This window comes from Mustelus asterias, chromosome 10 (assembly GCF_964213995.1).
Source record: "Mustelus asterias chromosome 10, sMusAst1.hap1.1, whole genome shotgun sequence".
Lineage (NCBI taxonomy): Eukaryota > Metazoa > Chordata > Chondrichthyes > Carcharhiniformes > Triakidae > Mustelus > Mustelus asterias.
The window spans coordinates 67,303,645-67,326,635 of record NC_135810.1 but is presented as its reverse complement, the minus strand read 5'-3'; the positions used below and the strand labels follow the sequence as shown (position 1 = coordinate 67,326,635).

General features: G+C 42.5%; 1 protein-coding gene across 1 annotated transcript in view; it reads right to left on the bottom strand.

Moving 5' to 3' along the window:
- Positions 1-22,991, bottom strand: part of dlg2 (discs, large homolog 2 (Drosophila)) — a 945,868-nt gene that overhangs the window by 788,943 nt on the left and 133,934 nt on the right. The window contains exon 4 of the mRNA XM_078221879.1: positions 1,181-1,320. Coding sequence (XP_078078005.1) covers positions 1,181-1,320 — 140 coding nt within the window. The remainder of the gene's footprint in view (positions 1-1,180; positions 1,321-22,991) is intronic.

Sequence of the window (22,991 nt, the reverse complement as noted above, 5' to 3'; positions counted from 1 at the left end):
TGCCCTCCAGACTCAGCGCAAGCATTTCTTTACATCACGCTGTGGGGAGTATTGTACCCAGTCCCACATTAATCTTTTCTATGCCAAACCCTTATACCACACTGAGTAATTCCAACACTTTCTGTTTTAATTATCTGGCTGCTATATCATTGCTGTTGGTGGGACAGATTGGTTGTTGCATTAAATATTGGCTAAACTTTAAAAAAGTACTTTGTTATCCGTAGCGTTTTGGGTCTTCCTAAGAATGTAAAAATTACTATATTATGCAAATTATTTCTTTAACAATCACATCCTAACAAGAACTGCCTGTCTCCAAGCAGGTAAAAGCCTGAAAAACTGGAGACTCTTTCAGACAGTTCAACACAGTTTGTATACGGAGTAAAGTGTTGATTGTTCTATATCGTAACTTGCCTTTATTTTTGTTTCTGTGAGTTATTTTATTGTAAAGAAATTAGGTCAGTAGTTTACCCTATAAACAAGCAGCCCAATGGTGTAAATTTTCTTGTAATTTGAAGAGCTAAGCATTCATTTTGTAATCAAAAAAGTTGTATTAATATAGCACCTTTCCCAATCTCAGGATAGCTCAAGGCTCTTTACGGCCAATTAGGTACTTTTAAAAAAAATGTACACACTGTTGAAAGATAGGAAATGCAGCAGCCAATTTGCATATTTCAATCTCCCATAAATGGCAATGTGATGATAACCAGATAATCTGTTTCAGTGATGTTGAACAGGGATAAATATTAGCCAGGACATCGGGGATAACATCCCTGCTCCTTTTCGAAATAATGCCATGGGATTTTTTAAATCACCTGGGAGGCTAGATGGGGCCTTACATAAATCAGCACTTCCAATGGTTCCGTACTATCTCAGGAAAGCCCTGGGAGTGTCAGTCTAGAATTTGTGTTCAAGTCTCTGGATTGGGACTTGAACCTACAACCTTCTGACTCAGAGCTGAGATTGCTACCAACAGCTAACATTACTAAACGTAGCTACTCTGATCAAGGATAATAGTCCTCACCCAATGTTTTGTTTTCAAATAAGAGTGAAAATTTAACATACTATAATCCTAATCTGCTATTGCAGAATAAAGGCTCTTTACATTGTACACTGATTTTAAGTTACAATCCAATGCATTTTTTAAAAACAAAAACACATTAAGGATGTTAAACCGCCTTACCTCTGAAATTCTCTTTTGGGTGACCACCACATGAGCATTTGTTCCTTCCCATTGTTCTACCACTTGATTCACTTCAGCCGTTTTCTGCTCAAAGGTTGTATGTGAGTTGAGTAATGTTACTTCGTAGAATTCTTGGATATCTGAAACCGAAAAAGAGTATTCCTCTGAAAACAGTACAAAGTAGTGGGAAAATGTTGTTGAAATTTCAGAAATCTTCACAATATTTTAGGATTCAAAATCATACAAGAAAGATTTTTTCATAGAATTTATTCAGAGAATATGAAGTCCCAAAGTAAAGTTTAAATAATTTATTGATTTGACAAACCGCAAAGAGAATAATGCATTTTTCCAATTTAATTTTGCTTTCAGGCAAGTCTTTATTCTATATCTACCAAGAGTGCGATAAAACCAGCCTACTTTGTGATTTTTTAAAATCCTAATGAACCTATGCCTTAAAATGATTTTCTGTTGCTTTATAATCCCTCAATGAAAGCCATAAACGACAGTATTAAAAATTTTCAGCATTACTACCACAGCTCTTTTGCCTTTGCTCCTAGGTTTTCCTAAAACTAGCACATCATTTCTAATGTTGGTACTGGTCTCACTGCAACCTAAACATCATTGTTCGCCATCAGTTCAGCAAATTTAATGAAGTGATTGATCATATAACTCAAATGTTGCAAAATATTCCAAATTGTCCAAATATTGAAAATGCATTGCTTCACAATTATATCTGTAAATCTATTTCCCTGCCATTTTAGAAAGTTTCTTTAAGATGCTCATTACTTGAATAGTTCATCCCTCCCAAATAACTCTTAAATCCTATGTTTTGCTGAATCCACCTAATATGAACGGATCATCTTCTTTATATCCCCCTGATTTTACTCTCCATTGAAGTCCACGGATCTGAAGTTCTTCTGGCCTAACCCATTGCTGCATAGTACTGCAACAGGATGTTTTTTTTCTCATTGTTGTTACAAACAGGAGGGGGGTTAATTTAAACAGCCCTGATTTCTCCTTTCACCACCCATCCATAAACAAAAAGGTGTTTTGATTTGCTTCCCCATTTTATAAGCGGTACCGTGTTTCCCAACTCCTCTATTTTGGTGTGATTCAATTTTCTATAAATAACCCCGCAGCAAACTCAAGATAGGACGAACTCAGAGGGTTAGTTCATTTGCACATGTTCAAAAAGCAACAGGAGGGGGGGTTCGCTATGTAGCCCATTATGCACTTATACAGTGAAGAGGGATAGAGAAAGAAAGATTTACAGGGCAAACACCACATGTGCCCAGAGTCCAGAATCAAAGGTCCATTGGTATATTCCCTCACAGAGGTCAGCAGGGTGAACTCATGCTGGATAATTCAGTTTTCCAATAGAGTTGTCTTCCATTATGAGAGAGGCACACAGAGATGGATTAGTCTTGTAGCCAATGGTGTAGAAAATTTGAAGTTCCAGTGGAAAGAGTGTAGATGAGGGCCAGGCAAATGTATGGCAGGTGCAGTATAATGTAGATAAATGGGAAGTTATCTACTATGGTAGCTGTCAGAGGGGTTCAAAAAACTCCAGGGTTTTAAAAACTAATAAGATTACTAAACAGGGAAATCAACTTAGAATGGAAAATTAACTTAGAATAAGGACCACAATGTGCCTTATACTTACTTTATACAAAGGTACTACTTGCATAGACACTCACAAAACTACTGCTATGGAAATTAAACATATATTTTTAATTCAAACGAGCATTTTTGAATATATTGTGTACCTTGGCCAAAATGCAAACTGCCCTGGAGGATAATAGGAAGAGTAAACTAAACAGGCCACATTCTTTGGGAACAATAAGCCACAGAATACAGTTACGTTATCAGAAAAGTCATGGAGAGTTTAAATTCTCATACTCTAGAAAATTAATAGAAGTATTCACAACATATATAAAGTATTCAATTCCAATGATTAAAATATTCAATCTTACTGATAATAAGGCAGAATGAGATGATGGGAACATCACCTTTTCAACTCTGGCTTACGGTGAGAAAGCAACCTTTAATCCTTATGGATTTATGAAAGTGAGGTTGCTTAGTAACAGTGGGTCGGACCTTCAGGGTCCTATAGGCCAATGAATTGCTAATTCTGCTGGGAGGTAGAATGCAATTGGCAAAGGTAAATAAGGTGTACTAATGCAATTGGAGCATCCAGTTAGGATGGCAGAGTAGGTGGGAGAACTGAAGTTTTGAAAATGTATAACCATTTTGCCATTGCATTGTAAACTTCAGAAAGGAGCTGGCTTGTCTGGCTGCCTTTCTCCCAGCACATTGAGGGATTCTGTGAATGCGTAGCCCTGCTTGCTTCAGTCTATGCAAAGACTTAATTTTAAGATATTTCTGCCTATGCACAATTACATTTAAATGCTAGACTGTAGGGGTTAATTAACTCTGCTAAGCTGACTAATTGTAGCTGGCTTGACTGCATGTAGAATCAGAAGGCATGATGGGTTGGCTAAAAATTGACTACATTCCTGAAGGGTACACAATGCAAGCAAACAACAGCATAACAGCAGCTGCAAGGATTGTTTTTCTAGACGGAGACACCCTACAAAAAACACTTCCAATAACGAGATAAGGGTTGAAATATAGTTTAGATTTTATAGCGTTTCAGTTCAGTGTGTTCAAATTCAGTTTAGTTAAGTTCAGTTCAAGGGCCTAGCTGAGAAGCCAGTCTCCAATGTTGCTTTTCATTGCATCTGTCATGTTAATTTTTTTTAAAGTTCTTTTCAATTAAAGAAAACCGTTTTAAAACTCCTACTAGTGCTGTCCTCGTCTCTTCAAATGAATGAATAACCCAACAGTTCCTGGCACTGCGGGCAGGGTCGGTGAAGGCCTATTGGACTGAATCCAGGACATCAAACCTACGTTGCGACCCCTGGAGGTAAGGACTCCTCTTAATTAAAAGTCCTTGATCGATTGTCTAAGTCTCGTCCTTCCCCTTACACGATCCTTAATGAACCGACGCAATGGCACTAAGGCTTGAGGCCCCACTCAGAGATATCTTGTTTTGGCAGCATCTGTGATAAGACTCCAATCCGGCTAGAATAGCCTATGGCTCGAGACCCATTAACCCCCCAATGACCATCACCATGACAGAAGCAAAATGTCAGAGCAAAACTCCTCCACAGTATCAGTTACCGACCACAGTAAAAGGTGGGCAGGCCCCACCTAATGTTTTGGAGGATGAAATTCTGCAGCAACTGAGAGAATATATAGAATGGCAATTTGACCTGCCCAAAACCTGTACTAAGATTGAACAGAAGTACAGCACTTCCAAGGGACAGTGGTCCTTGGATGAGGTAAAGAGGGTCAGGGGGAAAATGACCCGTATGAAGGATAAGGAACCCATAAAATTGTCCTTAGCTGTCACGGGCCACATCTGACAACGGAATGAAATCATAAAGAATTCCCAACATGACCACGATTCGACCAATGAAAAGAACCAACTAAAAGCGGTATAAGAACAGTTGAAAAATAAAAAGCAGGAGGGAGAAAAGTTAGAAGTGGAAAATAAGGGACTTAAGACCGAAAACAAAACCCATAAAGCTGAAAACGAAGATTTTTTAAAAAACAATCTTGTAAAGAACCAACGTCACTTAAAGGAGTACGTATTGGGTCCTGGCCAGGTTACCCTAGCCTGCGGCAGATAGGAAAGGAACAGCGAGATGCGCAGGGGTGTGAGGCTAGATTAAAAGCAGACTCAGGGTCCTCCGGTGACTCTAGCGAGTGCAGTGATACTGCAGGAGGGACTTTTGACATAAGACTCACACCATTAAAGAGAAAACAGGTCAAGATCAAGTCTGAGGCAACTATGGCAGATGGCAAAACCATTAGTGAAAGCCAGTACTCCTACCACCTACTGCACCAGGGGGCAGACCCAGAGAAAATTGATAAGCGATCTAAAGAACTGCTACACCCTAAGAAAGGGAGCATGAAGAGCTGGGATTAATTAAACTGTCTCAAAGCTGTCTACCAACTCCACAAGTGGGATGAGTTCAGATTATAAGCATAATGGTGCCCGGATGAGCGGCAAAGAGACTACAAGGGGATGCGCAAATGGCTCTGGTGTGAAAACAAACAACAATTAGATGCAGGATGGGACGCCATCAAGCGGTGGCTACAGGTATTCAGCTCCGCCTAAACGGACTGGGGAAAAATAGCAGCCTGTCAACAGAGAGATACAGAAGAGGTTTGGGAATATATTGAATGGTTTAGGGCTGTGTAGATGGAATATTCGGGAATATACAACGCTGGACCCGAAGAAATGGATGGCTGTACTTTTGGATGTGGAGATGCCGGCGTTGGACTGGGGTAAACACAGTAAAACTCTTATAGTACTTTTGGACCTATGAAATCTGCATTTGTCGCCTAAAGCCAGAATTGGCAAAGATGGCAAAGTTACACTTAGTAAGGAATCTAACAACACCAGGTTAAAGTCCAACAGGTTTATTTGGTCGTAAACGCCACTAGCTTTCGGAGCGCTGCCCCTTCGTCAGGTGGAGTGGGAGTTCTATTCACAAACAGGGCATACAAAGACACAAACTCAATTTACAGAATAATAATGATTGGAATGCGAGTCTTTACAGCTAATCAAGTCTTAAAGGTACAGACAATGTGAGTGGAGAGAGCATTAGCACAGATTAAAGAGATGTGTATTGTCTCCAGACAGGGCAGCCAGTGAGACTTTGCAAGTCCAGGCAAGTTGTGGGAGTTACAGATAGTGTGACATGAATCCAAGATCCCGGTTGAGGCCATACTCATGTGTGCGGAACCTGGCTATCAGTCTCTGCTCAGCGACTCTGCGCTGTCGTGTGTTGTGAAGGCCGCCTTGGAGAATGCTTACCCGAATGTCAGAGGCCGAATGCCAGTGACCGCTGAAGTGCTCCCCAACAGGAAGAGAACAGTCTTGCCTGGTGATTGTCGAGCGGTGTTCATTCATCCGTTGTCGTAGCGTCTGCATGGTTTCCCCAATGTGCAATGCCTCGGGACATTCTTTCCTGCAGCGTATCAGGTGTTGGCCGAGTTGCAAGAGTATGTACCGTGTACCTGGTGGATGGTGTTCTCACGTGAGATGATGATCCGGCACGTCTTGCAGCAGTTGCTGTGGCAGGGTTGTGTGGTGTTGTGGTCACTGTTCTCCTGAAGGCTGGGTAGTTTGCTGCGGACAATGGTCTGTTTGAGGTTGTGTGGTTGTTTGAAGGCTTCAAACAACCGCACAACCTCAAACAGACCATTGTCCGCAGCAAACTACCCAGCCTTCAGGAGAACAGTGACCACAACACCACACAACCCTGCCACAGCAACCGCTGCAAGACGTGCCGGATCATCGACACGGATGCCATCATCTCACGTGAGAACACCATCCACCAGGCACACGGTACATACTCTTGCAACTCGACCAACATTGTCTACCTGATACGCTGCAGGAAAGGATGTCCCGAGGCATGGTACATTGGGGAAACCATGCAGACGCTGCGACAACGGATGAATGAACACCGCTCGACAATCACCAGGCAAGACTGTTCTCTTGCTGTTGGGGAGCGCTTCAGCAGTCATGGGCATTCGGCCTCTGGTATTCAGGTAAGCATTCTCCAAGGCGGCCTTCACAACACACGACAGTGCAGAGTCGCTGAGCAGAGACTGATAGCCAGGTTCTGCACACATGAGGACGGCCTCAACCGGGATCTTGGGTTCATGTCACACTATCTGTAACTGCCACAACTTGCCTGGACTTGCAAAGTCTCACTGGCTGTCCTGTCTGGAGACAATACACATCTCTTTAACCTGTGCTAATGCTCTCTCCACTCACATTGTCTGTACCTTTAAGACTTGATTAGCTGTAAAGACTCGCATTCCAATCATTATTCATTATTCTGTAAATTGAGTTTGTGAACAGAACTCCCACTCACCTGATGAAGAAGCAGCACTCCGAAAGCTAGTGGCGTTTGCTACCAAATAAACCTGTTGGACTTTAACCTGGTGTTGTTAGACTCCTTACTGTGTTTAGCCCAGTCCAACGCTGGCATCTCCACATCAAAGTTACACTTGCCAGAAAGTCGAAATAACATTCGCAACGCTGGTGGAGTGTTGTAATCAAATAGACCAGGACATGGGAGCCAAAGTCCGCACCCTACATGCAGGAGGGAAACCCAAGGGTTCAGACAAGCCCCACCAAGGGAGGTTACTGGGGAATTGCCACTACTGCGGAAAAGAAGGTCACTGGGCTAAAACATGCCGAGCCAAGCAGCAAGATAAAGGACGTCAGGGACACCATCAAGTTACCCTAGCCTGCGGCAGATAGGAAAAGAACAGCGAGACACGCAGTCTGAAGATGAAGAATGTTTGAAGAAGTTTAAACAGCTCACCACAGAGCAACAAGATGTGTTGCTAGACGCAGCAAAAAACTAGAAGAGCCCGCCCTCGCCCTCACAGCCCCCGTTCTGGTGCTAGTTGAACAGAGCGGAGATGGGATGTATATAACGATGAGGGTGGGTGATCAAGACATATACAGTCTCCTGGACTGTATATGAGCAGAATTAACCCTGTCTACTACTGAAATACAAAAGACATTTCTCCATGGGTGACCGATTGGTAACAGCACAAGGGGCAAGTGGAGGTAATATAAAACTCCAGCAGACTAAACCCACTAGAACTCACTTTGGTCCTCATGAAGTGACCACCCGAATTTGGGTGGGACCGGTACAACAGGCCTTACTTGGAATGAATATCCTGATTCAGCTAAACTCCTCTTTGGATTTTAAAGAGGGTAAGGTGACGTGGTCAGTCCTTTGAAAAAGGAAGACCGGATGAACCACCCGATATATGCCCGAGATAAGAATGATTGCAGCCTACTTCAGATGGAACGGACCTCATTCACCGGAACACTACCACTCTGTACCAGACAGTACCCCATCAGCCCAACATCTAGCGCCGGCATCCTACCAGTTAGTCAACAACCGGAGAAACAAGGCGTGCTCGTCAAGACATATAGCTCATCTAACAGCCCTGTGTGGCTAATAAAGAAATCAAATGGAACTTGGCTTTTGACCATCAATTACAGAAAGGCCAATCAGTGTATTAATCAAAAGGCCCCTCTAGTCACGGAGCCCTCCACCATTTTTAACTCCTTAACCCCGGAACATAAGTACTTCTCAGTCATCGACATAGCTAATGGATTTTGGTCGGTGCCGCGAGCACCTGAGGTTCAACCATGGTTTGCCTTTATGGTCCAGCAGCAACAGTATACCTGGACGCAGCTACCACTGGGGTTTCACAATAGCCCTATGGTACTTCACATGGCCTTACAAAGCCACTTGAGAGAACTACCCACATTGACCTCCACGGTTATCCAATATGTGGATGATATCCTGTCAGCCTCCCAACACGGAAGAACAGCACACGCAGGACTTACGCACCCTGCTGGATCACCTTCACCTGAAAGCACAGAAGGCTCGCATCAACAAAGTGCAGATAGTCCAAAGAGAGGTTGTGTACCTGGGGCAGAAGATTTCAGAGAAAAAGAGAAGAACATGGGGACCAGCAGAGGCCTATTGGCTACTATTGGTGAAATTGGATTGGATAGCCCTCAGATGGGGATGTTGCCTGAGGGCCATGGACACCACCAGTCGAGCAGTAATGGCCATCGCACCTGTTGTTCTGGATCAGGAGCTAACTGTCAAGTGTCCTCAAACAGTCCATGCTTTGTTGTCAATGAACAGAGTATCGCAGGTCACGAAGGCCCGATGGACCCGCTGGATGGTGGTTCTGAAAGCCCACAATCTCCATTTTGTCTGAGCTAGTCCAGTTAACCCTGCAACTACGCTCCCGCTTCCCAAGGAGAGAAAGTATGGAGAAAACCATGATTGTTTGGAGCGTCTAAAAGAAACAGAAGAAGCTGCTTTCGCGACAGAGGACCCTCTCCCCAACCCAGATCTCATCCTTTTTATAGATGGCTCCTCCTATGTTGACAATGGTGTCAGAAAAGCAGGATGGGCAGTTACTATTGTAAGGGACTGAGGAAAATTTGTGGGGAAGACATTTACCAGTGTTCTTTGTCCCTTGTGGGTTTCAGTGTCCTGTTTGCCGGGCGGGTGCTGTGAACAGGATGCTGTTGGTTGAGCGATGTGGGCTGGGCCAATGGGATTGCTCTGGGGGTGGGAGGAAAAAAGGCGCCAGGAAGTGAAGCAGCTGCGGAGTAAGGCAGGGAGTGGGCAGAGGGAGATAGCCACGTTTTAAAGAGGAGCTTTTCCCAGGCAGTGAGAATTCAGTTTGGAGTGAGAGGCAGCCAGGCGTTCTCCTGCCTGTTCTTTTCATTACTGCCGAGGAGGACAGCCTTCAATGCACTAGACCTACGTTGCTGCACGGATAGCTCGAGGCACCTCTGCCTCCTGCGGCATCATCTTCCACACGTGTCTCTCTTCTGGACTGTGTGTGTGTTGTGAGTAATTGGTGGGGACTATACAATCCAACTGGAACAGTATCTACAAGTGTGTTACTGAGGACGAGGTTCCCCATGTGCGCACCAATGGATGGGCCCCAACGGTTATAGATCAGAGCTCTTGGTGATGTTTTGAATATTTGTTTTTAGGGTTGAAACTGTTTGGTGGGAAGATCTTCGGTTTGGGATTCTTTACCTGTTGTATGTCTGTTAATTATATTTGTTATTAAATTTATTTGTTATTCCGATTACAGTACGGACATTTATGGGTAAACAGGAAATTAGCCAAATCAACATCAACCGCTAGGAATTCGGGATCCTGCTGATTGAATATTTAAAGAGTAGCCCCATATAGTGGTCAGCAGGGGGTTACACAAGTAATTACAGAAATGGAGCAATTCTTCACAATCCTACTCCTGTGGTATGGAACTGCAAAACTGGCAAGGGAATCCATCAACATGGCATCTATACTGTAAAACGTGGACAATGACACTGCTGAAACCCTATTTGAAATGAATGCTGAAATGGCAGCCGATAGTACCATAGCCTTGCTAAACAGGATGGTACTTGACTACATCCTGGCTGAACAAGGAGGCACCTGTGCCTTAATTGGGACTGAGTACTGCACATACAAACCTGACAGTTCAGAAAATATCAATTTGCCTGGATACACTAAAAAGGAAGTCGAAAAACTTAAACAGCCCCCACCCTCCACCTTATGGAGCTGGACAACTGTTTGCTTAATTGGGAGTTCCATGGTGCAAGGGCTGGTGCTATTCTTTGTTATTGCTGTAATGATATACTGCACAATCATACTTCTGAAATGCATGTGTAACTGTTTAATGACAATAGAGAAGGGTAATTCCTCAGTGATGATGATGACTGCAAAGAGGTAGGAAAACAAACCATTCCTACACCTGAAAGAGGTTTCGTATATATGGTTCAAAATGGTTATATAGAATCAAAGGAAAGAATTGAGGGATCCTGTGTATGCGTAGCCCTGTTTGCTTCAGTCTATGCAAATACTTAATTTTAAGATATTTCTGCCGATGCACAATTACATTTAAATGCTAGACTGTAAGGGTCAACTAACTCTGCTAAGCTGACCAATTGTAGCTGGCTTGACTACATGTAGAATCAGAAGGCATGATGGGTTAGTTAAAAATTGACTACATTCCTGAAGGGTACACAATGCAGGCAAACAACAGCATAACAGCAGCTGCAAGAATTGTTTTTCTAGATGGAGACAACCTGCGAAAAACACTTCCAATAATGAGATACGAAATATATGATTTTAGAGTGTTTCAGTTCAGTGTGCTCAAGTTAAGTTCAGTTCAGTTCAAGGGCTGGGCTGAGAAGCCAGTCTCCAAGTCCGCTTTTCTTTGCCTCTGTCATGTTAACTTTTTAAGTTCTTTTCAAGAAAGAAAACCATTTTAAAACTCTGTACCAGTGCTGTCCTCGTCTCTTCAAATGAATGAATGGACCAACACACATGTTGATCAATAAATACATCTTTAACCAGAATACTGTTGTTCATGAATCTTTGTGTTTAGCTGGGTTCAGCTCAATAATTAGCACCTGAGAGAAACCTGGGTGTCCATGTACACCAATCGCTGAGAGTAAGCATGCAGGTAAGCAACAGGGCGGCAGAGTAAGCAACAGGGCGGCACGGTAGCGCAGTGGTTAGCACTGCTGCTTCACAGCTCCAGGGTCCCGGGTTCGATTCCCGGCACGGGTCACTGTCTGTGTGGAGTTTGCACATTCTCCTCGTGTCTGCGTGGATTTCCTCCGGGTGCTCCGGTTTCCTCCCACAGTCCAAAGATGTGCGGGTTAGGTTGATTGGCCAGGTTAAAAATTGCCCCTTAGAATCCTAAAATGCGTGGGTTAGAGGGATTAGTGGGTAAATATGTGGGGGTAGGGCCTGGGTGGGATTATGGTCGGTGCAGACTCGATGGGCCGAATGGCCTCCTTCTGCACTGTAGGGTTTCTATGATTCTATGAGGTGCAACAGGCGGTGAAGGCGGCAAATGGTATGTTGGCCTTCATAGCAAAAGGATTCGAGTACAGGAGCAGGGATGCCTTGCTCCAGTTAGAGTTTTAACAACACCAGGTTAAAGTCCAACAGGTTTATTTGGTAGCAAATGCCATTAGCTTTCAGAGCGCTGCTCCTTCGTCAGATGGAGTGGATATCTGACGAAGGAGTAGCGCTCTGAAAGCTAATGGCATTTGCTATCAAATAAACCTGTTGGACTTTAACCTGGTGTTGTTAAAACTCTTACTGTGTTTACCCCAGTCCAACGCCGGCATCTCCACATCATTGCTCCAGTTATACAGGGCTTTGGTGAGACCACCCCTGGAATATTGCCACAATTCTCCGGCTGTTCACAGAAAATCCCATTGACAGCGAGGAAGCTATGGACATGTGAAAGCCTTTGTCCCTATCACCCAGCCTTAAACTTTGTCCCTATCAGCCAGTCTAAAACAAGTAATTCTGGACATCTATTGAAATGTACTTCATTACAAGGAAAGTGCGTTTAATATTTTGCATGTTATAAAAAAAACTGATACAATACGAATAGATGAAAAGATATTAGTGAATGAAATTTTATCCTTAAAATGAATCTGATACCAATAAATCAAGTTTTTTTCCACACACTTCCTGAACTATAGAAATCCTGACTCAACTAATACAAATACATTTAGTTATTCTTACATAAGACATCAAATAAATCATACCGACTGTCAGAAATACGGTCTGAAAGAAAATGTAATCACTTACAATGAACCAAAACCTCCTTTGTCTCCATAGAAGTCTTGGGTGTAGTAGAACATGAAGTAAATCAAAGAGACTACAATTCTCAGTGGCTCCACCAACTGAAATAACACTAAAGGGTCTGATCACTAAATATAAAAAGGTGGCCTTCAACCCTCCCAATGACAGCTGCTTTCTAATTCTGCTAAATGATTCTCAAGTTGCTACATCTGAAAGGAAAGATTCCGTGGTCTGACATACAGACTAGCCATTGGAAACATATGACTCCACCAAAGTTGTAATTCGACTATTATTGCAACATTATAAATGTTAGCTATGTTCACTTCAGGTGGACTTTATAAATGTAATATTCTCTCTTTTTTCCAGAAATTAAGTTATAAATTTGTACCTATTAAAAATAATGTTTTCGGCAAACGTCAAAAGATAAATCACTTTCACTGCTCACGCATTTGATCATGTTAAAATTGAGGCTTTAATATTTTAATATGCAACAGTATATGTGAAATAAATAGAAAACAGCAAAATAATTGCACTACCAAAATGATATTCTGACAACTGCAGAAAAAACTATCTAGTTTGTAATTATTAGGAGAAATTCCAAGATATGTTCACATCAGCGAACCAACTTTCAATACAGCAGCTGTCTCTGGAAGCTCACAGGCTGGGAGGCAGTTTTCTGCAGCCCTGTTGCAGCAGCTGGTTAAAGGAATGCAGCCATACAAAGGCGAGAAACAACACTTTTTGGGAGACCAATCTGAGCCTTTCAGTAATTCAAAGAATGCCACAGGTTCCCACCCCACCCCCTCCAGATTCAATGATCTACAGTTGAAGGCATCCTCCCTATATTATTAGCTTTGAGTTTTGGACTCGAGCAGTACCTCCTCCTAATCCTTCTTTCAAAACTTATTGCTCTTAAACATGGGCTATTTCATTTGTTAATTCTGATCTCAGAAAGTAGTGGGATGATGTCTCTGACTCCTTCCTCCTGTTGAGAAATTCCCTCACAGGCCTTTAAAGCAAACTGGTTTACTCCTGTCCCAAGGGTATATTCTCAGAAGACATCCAATGTCAAACATATGCAAATAAAATTCTCATCACAATGTATATTTGTTGGTCACCTGTGACACAATACTGAACTACGTACTGTCCCCAGTCATTGTAGAGGCCTATCCATTGCTGGGTTCATTAACATTTCAAGCTCCACTCCAACTCATTCCTGTATCCTAATGTGTTTTCTGGGAAAATTGCCTTTTCTAAAAAAAATTATAATATTTACCATAAATCAACCTAAATTCATCCCGTGGAAAAATTGAGGTAATTTTGAGCCCAAACTCTCTGTGCGTACTCAATTAGTACTTAACTGTTTACGCATGTGATCAAAAAAGAACCAATGGACAGATTTTCTTGATCGGCAGCGACAGGAGCAGGAAATCCTGCGGGAGTCCCAGAATGCAATTTATGCCGGCTGGATTTCCCATTCCGATTCTTCCCACCGCCAATGACGTACTAGGAATCTGGTGTTGAACATTGGGACCAACTTAAATGCATTTAAATATAATTATCAGACCTTTGCACATGATAATCCCTCCCCCCATTTGATTGTTGATTCACTTTGGTACAGGTTCCTGGCAAGCAGAAGACGCTGGAGGTACACAGGCGGGTACATTCTCTGGGGGAGGTGGTCATGCCTGGGCAGTATCCTGGCACTGCCCCCTGATAGTTCCCAGGCCCTGCCTCCTAACAGCCTTGCTTCCACACCGTTTTCCCCATCGATTGTGCAACTCTGCAAAAAAAGAAAGTTCCATTCATTGTCCTTGATAGGTTTTTCAGAAAGACTAACTCCACTCTGATGAATTGGATTGTGCAATGTATAGTAATGCAAGTTGGAGTTAGCCACCTTGGGCTGTGAGTTCAAGTCACTATTGGCGGTTATTTGTTGTTTTGTTTTAAAAAGTTCAATTCAGATTTCCTGCCAGTGGACTAAAAAATATTTCTTGGCATAAAGCATATCTTCATGACGGAATAAATTCAAGATGGAGTTAGAGTTTTGATTGACAAGGTAATCACGGGCTGTGAGAGACAGACAGGAAAGTGGAGTTGAGGCCACAAGCAGATCAGCTATTATCTTATTGAATGGTGGAGCAGCTCGATGGGCCGAATGACCTAATCCTGCTCCTATTTCTTGTGATCTCAAGACTCTTAGGCTAGGACTTTCTGCACCGTTCGCATCAGGTGGGTTTGGCAACGGAAGGGAAAATATCGCGAGAAGTGGAGTTTGATTTAGACAAATGCGAGGTGATGCATTTTGGTAGATTGAACCAGGGCAGGACTTACTCAGTTAATGGTAGGGCATTGGGGAGAGTTACAGAACAAAGAGATCTAGGGGTACATGTTCATAGCTTATTGAAAGTGGAGTCACAGGTGGACAGAGTGGTGAAGAAGGCATTCGGCATGCTTGGTTTCATCGGTCAGAACATTGAATACAGGAGCTGGAATGTCTTGTTGAAGTTGTACAAGACATTGGTAAGGCCACACTTGGAATACTGTGTGCAATTCTGGTCACCCTATTATAGAAAGGATATTATTAAACTAGAAAGAGTGCAGAAAAGATTTACTAGGATGCTACCAGGACTTGATGGATTGAGTTATAAGGAGAGGCTGGATAGACTGGGACTTTTTTCTCTGGAGCGTAGGAGGCTGAGGGGTGATCTTATAGAGGCCGATAAAATAATGAGGGGCACAGATCTGATAGATAGTCAATATCTTTTCCCAAAGGTAGGGGAGCCTAAAACTAGAGGGCATAGGTTTCAGGTGAGAGGGGAGAGATACAAAAGTGTCCAGAGGGGAAATATTTTCACACAGAGGGTGGTGAGTGTCTGGAACAAGCTGCCAGAGGAAGTAGTAGAGGCGGGTACAATTTTGTCTTTTAAAAAACATTTAGATAGTTACATGGGTATGATGGGTATAGAGGAATATGGGCCAAATGCGAGCAATTGGGATTAGCTTAGGGGTTTTTAAAAAAAAGGGCAGCATGGACAAGTTGGGCCAAAGGGCTGTTTCTATGCTGTAAACCTCTATGACTTTATGACTCTAAGTGTAAAGTCGCATTTTATTTCAGATCAAACACATAACACAATTGTCCCTTGCCCGGTCAATGATGGGAACCTAATTTGAATATGTTAACATGTAGTTATCAGGCCCATATACCAGAATCATCCCAACTGTTCTCTGAAGGCGTGCACCAGATGAGCAGGCCTCCCAGGGGAACTTAGGTGGGAGCAGTACTTGGTGGGGTTGGGAGAAGGGGGAGGTGGGGGGGGGGGGGGGGGGGGGGGGGGGGGAATGAGCTGCCCTGAAACCCCTTATACTGCGTGGGCACTGTCCTGGCACTACCCGGAAGTGCCTGGGTGGTACCATGGAGTGCCAAAGATTACAGAGTTAACTGCTTTGGTCGCAATGCACTGGGACGACTTTTAAAAATGGCGCCCCAATCCTCACGTTTCTAACTTGCAGGTGAGGCTGGCGAATCAGAGGCCATCCTACCAGTGATATGTCATGGGATCTGTCTCGAGAGCTTTTTTCTAAATCACAGACAATATGGCAGAGAAACCACCATTGCTTTCAGTGGCTTCAATGCTGCTTTTCCCACCCGACATTGGCCTTTGCTGATATCAGGAAAATCCCGCCTTTAGTTCTGTGGTGACTTCCCACAATCACACATCCAGTTTACGAACAAAATATGTATATTTTGACCGAGGAAAGAAAGTCGATGTACTTTCCTCCCTATTTTAATTACAATCTACATTTGGAAGTAGAATTTCTTTCAAGGCTAAATTGGTAAATGTGGAGTGTAGGACGGCACGAAGCTACTTAAACCAGGAGATCCCAGGCTTATTCCCTATTTGACGCTTGGAAATCTAACGTCAGTTAGGGCAGAAGTGGGAATGCTAAAAATAGCCTTTGTTTCCAAGGAATGCGGAGGAAGGGTGGGAGGAAAAACATTCAGCCAGGACCTGATCACTATGTACATCAACTATAGTTCAGCTAGTAGCACTCTTGCTCTGAGTCAGAACACTGAATTGAAGTCCCACACCTGGACTTGAGCACAACAATCTAGGCTGACATTCCTATGCAGTACTCAGTACCCTGCACTGTCTGAGCTGCCATTTTTCAGAGATATTAAACCCCAACTACCCTCTGAGGTAGGCATAAAAGATCCCATGACACTATTAGAAAGAAAAGTGGGGGAATTATCTTCAGTATCCCGTAACCAATATGTGATTTGATGTATTGTTACATGTATTGGTATACAGTGAAACATATTGTTTGCTGTGCGCTATACAGACAAAGCATACCATTCATAGAGTACATAGGAGAGAAGGAAGGAGAGTGTGCAGAGTATAGTGTTACAGCCATAGCTAGGGTGTAGAGAAAGGTCAACTTAATGTAAGGTATTCTTAATGTAACTTAATGTAAGACATTCAAAACTCTGATGGCAGCAGGGAAGAAGTTGTTCTTGAGTCGATTGGTACGCAATCTCAGACTTTTGTATCTTTTTCCCGACAGAAGGTCCGAGAGTACGTCCAGAGCGTGTGGGGTCCTTGATTATGCTGGCTGCTTTTCCGAGGCAGCAAGTGTAGACGGAGTCAATGGATGGGAGGCTAGTTTGCGTGATGGACTGGTCTACGTTCACAACTCTTTGTAGTTTCTCGCGGTCTTGGTCAGAGCAAAAGCCATACCAAGCTGTGATGCAACCGGAAAGGATGCTTTCTATGGTGCATCTGTAAAAATTGGAGAGAGTCGTAACGGACATGCAGAATTTCCTCAGTCTCCTGAGAACGTAACTTTAAACAACCACAAGCAACGTCACCAAAACAGATCATCAGGTCATCATCAGTTTATTGTTTGTGGTGTTTGCTGTATGCAAATCAGCAGCTGTTTCTCCTACATTTCAACTGCAACTGCACTTCAAAAAGACTTCTCTGGCTATAAAGTGCTTTGGGCTATCCAGTAGTTGTGAAAGACAACTGGTTCAGGCCCACATCTTTCCAGCTGATGGTGTGTATGGTGGAGTAGGCCACTGCAAAAATGTTCATTTGGATAAGATAATGAACACCTGCTGGCACTCAGAGGACCAAGCTCTAATGTGAATCAGCAACTTTAAAAGAGAGAAAGGAAAATAACACAAAAATAATTTTGACATTTTGCAAATAAATTGAAAATTGCTGCATCTCAAGGAAACATACACTTACGTATATGTCTTACACCATTTATATTGAATCTATACTTTTATTACAAACAGCAAGATACCACTGCTACGCAAAATCTAAAACAAAAACAGAAAAATGCTGGAGGTGCTCTGCAGGCCAACTAGCATATGGCAAGAAAACCTGAGTCAATTAATATTTCAGAATGCTGTCTGACCTGCTACATGCCTTTAACATTTTCAGTTTTTGTTCAGACAATTTTGTTTCAGACAATTAATGCAATCGGGTGCAAAGAGTAGGATGCAGTAAGGGCACAAATAAACTGAACTACAGAGCAGCACCCCAATATCCATTTCAAACTATTACTGCAAGAAGTCTGCGCCCAAATTTAACTCTAGATTGGTTTTTGGCTAGATGAGTTAAAAGAAAATCATTTTCTGCTCCAGAAGTGGAGCCAATGATGTTTTGACTCCTTGGCCTCATTTAACTTCCACTGCCAACTTTTAACCATCCCGAGGAGGGAGCATCAAATATTGTGCAGCCTGGAGACCTCCGACCGAGATCAAGCAATTGAGGAAATCAGCTTATGCTACCTCATGCGGTAAGGCCTCAGAAGGACCTTGTAAGAATAGTTTTTAAAAAACTTGCCTTTTTTTGGCTTTCCTTTGGCCCCAAAACAATTCCCAGGTAGTGTTATTGGGAAATTGACTGCTGCACGCTTGCAGGCCACCAAATTACGTTTGTATTTGGATGCCATTAACATCATTGAGATTCAATGTGCGTATGTTAAAAAGGATGCCGTCAGGATTTTGCAAGTGTCCTTTCTGTTTACACAATTGAGCAGGTAAAGGGCACAAATGGTCAACACTCAAAGTTTTAGGGCAGGTAAAAACCTGGGCAATTTTAATTGCTGCACATTAAATTGGCTTACATCCACAATATATCACCACTAGAGGTCTCCCTTACCTGGAAAAATGAAATGTAGCAGTGATTTCTAGATGGTTTGGGGGAACTGTCCACAATAGGGATGGCACAGTAATCAAGCTAAGAAGGCTTCACTAGCCCGGGGGCATGTGCACAGGATGGAAGATGTCCACAGTTCCAATGATATGCTATACAGGGAGGTAGCCCAAGCCAAGAGTCCAGCAGGTACCAAAACTCCAATTAAAGAATGCTGTCAAAAGAGACTGAAGGTCCTCAAAATCAATCATGACAAGTGGGGAAACTACACATCTTGGTAAATTTTCAATTTATTTGCAAACTCTAGCTGATGGGTGCTGCAAAAGATGACACTAATTGTGAGCAGGAATTCACCACCACGATGACATATGGTTTCAAAATCTTTAAAGCGAACACCAGCCCTGCAAGCAAAGCATCAACATAGATCATTCTGCACCACCAGCAACGGACAACCTTGTGTGTGACACTTGTGGCAGGCTTGCCTTTCCAGAATCAGCTAGTTCAGCCAAAGGAAGTGCAGCAGATTATCTCAACTGACATTCCCAAAATTCTGAGGCTGCATTCCCAGCACAGTAGATGGGAGATGCAGACTACTGTCTTAATCATCTAGTTCATGGCATATTTCGAGGTATAACATTTGGTTGTAGAAATATGACCTTTAGGTTGGATTAAAGTGTTAAATGTGAGGTAAATGGAAACACTTGTTGAGGAACTGGAAAACAGATCAGGGATAATTACAATTGTTCCATGAGGGATTTATGATTATTCCAGGTCAGAGTTAACAGGGTGAAAGCTATTAAAATGGCAGTGGCCTGCATTTAGCTGAGGAAGTACAGAACAGTAAATCTGAGAAAAATAATCCTGGCTTTATTAGAAATTGAAATTATTCGGGTGGGTCCCAGAATCAAAAGATTTGGTTTTGAAGCCAAAAGGTAATTAATCTAAAAATCTATCAGACATCTCAAGTAACCTCTTTTGCCATAGAGATCTGTAATTCAGGACAGAAGATTGGTTGGAATTCTGCAAAATTGTCTGGGGGATTTCAGAATGTCTTTGGGGCTGGAGCTAAAAGCATCAAAGTTGGTGAGTGTAAGCCGTCACTCAGAAGGCAGAAGAATGAAAGAGTCTGCCAACACCTCCAAACTAGCTGTAGACCAGAAGCAAAAGAACTTTTAGAAATCAAGGCTATTTCTGAGGTGAAGGCACAAAGCAACAGTACAATGAAGACCACGCTTGAGCTGGAGTATCCACAACTGTGAGGTGCTTAAGGAATGGTGGAACGTAATTTAACTGGAGGCTAATGTAAGGGCCCCAAGAAAGCTCATATCTTGGAGGATAGCAGGAACACTGAGGAGAACTGAAGTGAATTCCTGATAGATGGTACACTTTGGTTTGGTCTTAGGAAGTGAAAGGACCTTCAAGAGCCTGATAAGTAGCCAAAGACGCTCTGGAGGGAGCACATGAGGGAAAAGGGGAGGTTCAATTGAGAATTTTAGTCTAAAGCATATGTGATTGTGTTTTATTATGCTTTTTGATGTAAAACATAAATATTCATCTAAGACAGTGTTTAATGGTGTTTGCTTTACTTGTTTCTTGTATAGTAAAATTCATTTGTTTTAAACTGTGAGATCTTGCGGTATAATTTCTTTCTGTTGATCAATGGATGTTCAAATTTCTCTTCTAAATATTAATGGGTCTCCACGAAGATCATGAGACTACTAAACTGCATCATAATTGAGGCCAAATATGTTCGTATTCATTATCAAATCGTTCATTTCAGCAGAGATCACTGGAAAGCTAGCAGCCGCTCTTGATAAAATTCCTTGCCCACATACAGGGAAAATCGTTTTGTGTGGAAATTTGCTGCACACAAATTGGTTGCCATGTTTCCTATATTACAACAGTTACTACAGTCCAGATTTTTTATCAAGACAGAGACCTCTCCAAGTGATAAAAATAATTGAAATGACTGGAAATTTTAAGGGATTGGAATCAGGCTGGGATTTGTGCATTAATGGTTAACAGAGTTAGCTGGTCATTTAAATCACCAGCTGCTGGCACTGAAGTGGGAGTTTGGTAGGTTTAGAGTATGAAACCCAAAATGTGCAGATCAGCCCAAGTAAAAGCAAATCTGAACCTTTTGGATTAATTTGCATAACCAGAGTATCCCTTTGGAAAGTGCTGCTTGGGATATGGTCTCTGCTCGCAGCGCCAACTGTTCAGGTGAATGAATAGATTTAGTAAAAGAGGGGATAGAGCTAACCCCCCCGTATTGTAAAAATCACATGCTGGTTAAATGCTTATACCCTGAGGAACTGACATTAGCAAGGTCTCAACAAGGTCTTGGTTGTTTATGTTAGAGCAGATAGTCTCTAGCTAGGAGGAGAAAACAGCCAAGCTTCCGGATGAAGGTTTAATAATAAATTTATGTAGACTAGATCAGAATTTTAAACAACGTTTTCTGTACTGATTAACTGTATAAACGGTCTGTATCTGTGACTTGGTGCAAAGACCTGTATTAGAATGTTGTCCCTGTGAGAGCTGTATCATGATGTGGAGTTGCCGGCGTTGGACTGGGGTAGGCGCAGAAAATAGTCTCACAACAACAGGTTAAAGTCCAACAGGTTTATTTGGTAGCACGAGCTTTCAGAGCATTGCCCCTTCATCAGGTGAGATGATGAAGGGGCAACGCTCCGAAAGCTTGAGCTACCAAATAAACCTGTTGGACTTTAACCTGGTGTTGTGAAACTACTTACAGAGCTGTATCAGAGGGGAATGCTGCTTCAAATGTTTCTCTGGGGAAGTTCCCTCCATGCTTGAATCATGAATAAACTATTGTAACCTGTCCCTGGGTCTCCTGCAAGTCCACCACAACTGGTGTGGTGCCAGGGCACTTTTGAGAGAAATAGGGCACCAATTGGGATTGTTAAAAGTAAATATGGTTGTGCGTAAGCTCACTGGAACCACCAAAGCTGTCAAAAATCTGTCAAGGAATACTTGGTGAGCCGAGATAAAGATATTAAGATCAAAGGTTCTGAATTTCAGATCTTTATGTTTTCCAATGTAATCAAACATGTTAGGACAGCACCCCATCACCTGTGATTGAATGGGTTGACTGAATGAGTGGCGCAGACTTTTAAGCTTGGCATGAAGGAGCAACCTACATCGTCCATAGAGACCAAACTGGTGTGAATTTTATTCAACTACAGGAATACCCCTCGCACTATGACAGGAATCGCCCCAGCAGAATTATTAATGGGAACAAGGCTTCGGACAAGATTAAGCTAACTTTTCCCAAACTTTACGGGGAGGGTGGAGTCCCAACAAGAGACCCAGAAGAATCATGATTCTGTAAGGGCAGACAGAATATTCAAAACTGATGACTCAATCAACATGAAGAACTTCAGGGATGGCTTCAGTTGGGTCCATGCGAGGCCCATGTCATATAAAGTCCAAGTACAGGGCAAGATTGTCAGAAAACATCTGGACCATCTTGGTGATTGGTGAGGGAAGATTACTACACATCTTTCTCAATAAAATAAGCTAAGCCTTCCTATGGTCTCTAACAATCAAACCATCCAGTTCTACTGTCAGACAGACTGCAGAACTTGTCCGATGACAAACCCCCTTTCGTTTACCCAAAATTTAAAGTTACTGTCCCAAAATATAATCTCATAACCTTCTTTATAACAGTTAACAATATTAAATACTCAATGTTTTATATTGCAATCCTTCCAATTTCCAAGTCCAAATCATTTATGTATTACCAAACTCTCAACTCAAATCTCTAAATTCAAACTGTCTAACCTTTGACTTTCCTTTTCCCACAACATTTCGGTAACTACTAATTTGTTGAACTGCAGCCTCAAGTTCACTGCCAGCATCCCCAGTAAAACCATTCCATCCCATCCTGACCATTCCCCCTGACACAGCCCTTCAATCTGAAGGCAAACTTGAACTCATATGGCAGACTACTGATTTAGCCATCAACTGTCAAAACTGACTGAACTACATAAAGCACGAATCAGGCTATGCTTTCTTTTGCCATCACTGCTCACTATTCCAGGATCATCCTTGGCTTCTTACTACAAATCATCTTATACTCCCTTCTTCAGTCTCCTCAACCCTTGATTCCAAGAACAAACGTGAGGAGCAAGGGGGGAAACTGCAGGCTTATGTTGAGCCAGGATTAGAAGGAACAGGGGATTGTGAAGTGATTCATGGTGGGCAGGGAGAAGAGTGGCATTTGAGATAGCTGCACAAATGATTCAATCATTGAGATTAGGAAATCCACAATCTTCTTGCATTTAGTATTACAGGTAGAGATTAAAGTGTAAGTGGTAAGGGAAGTGAATCTGATGCAGTGAGATATCAGGAAAGAAACTGCAA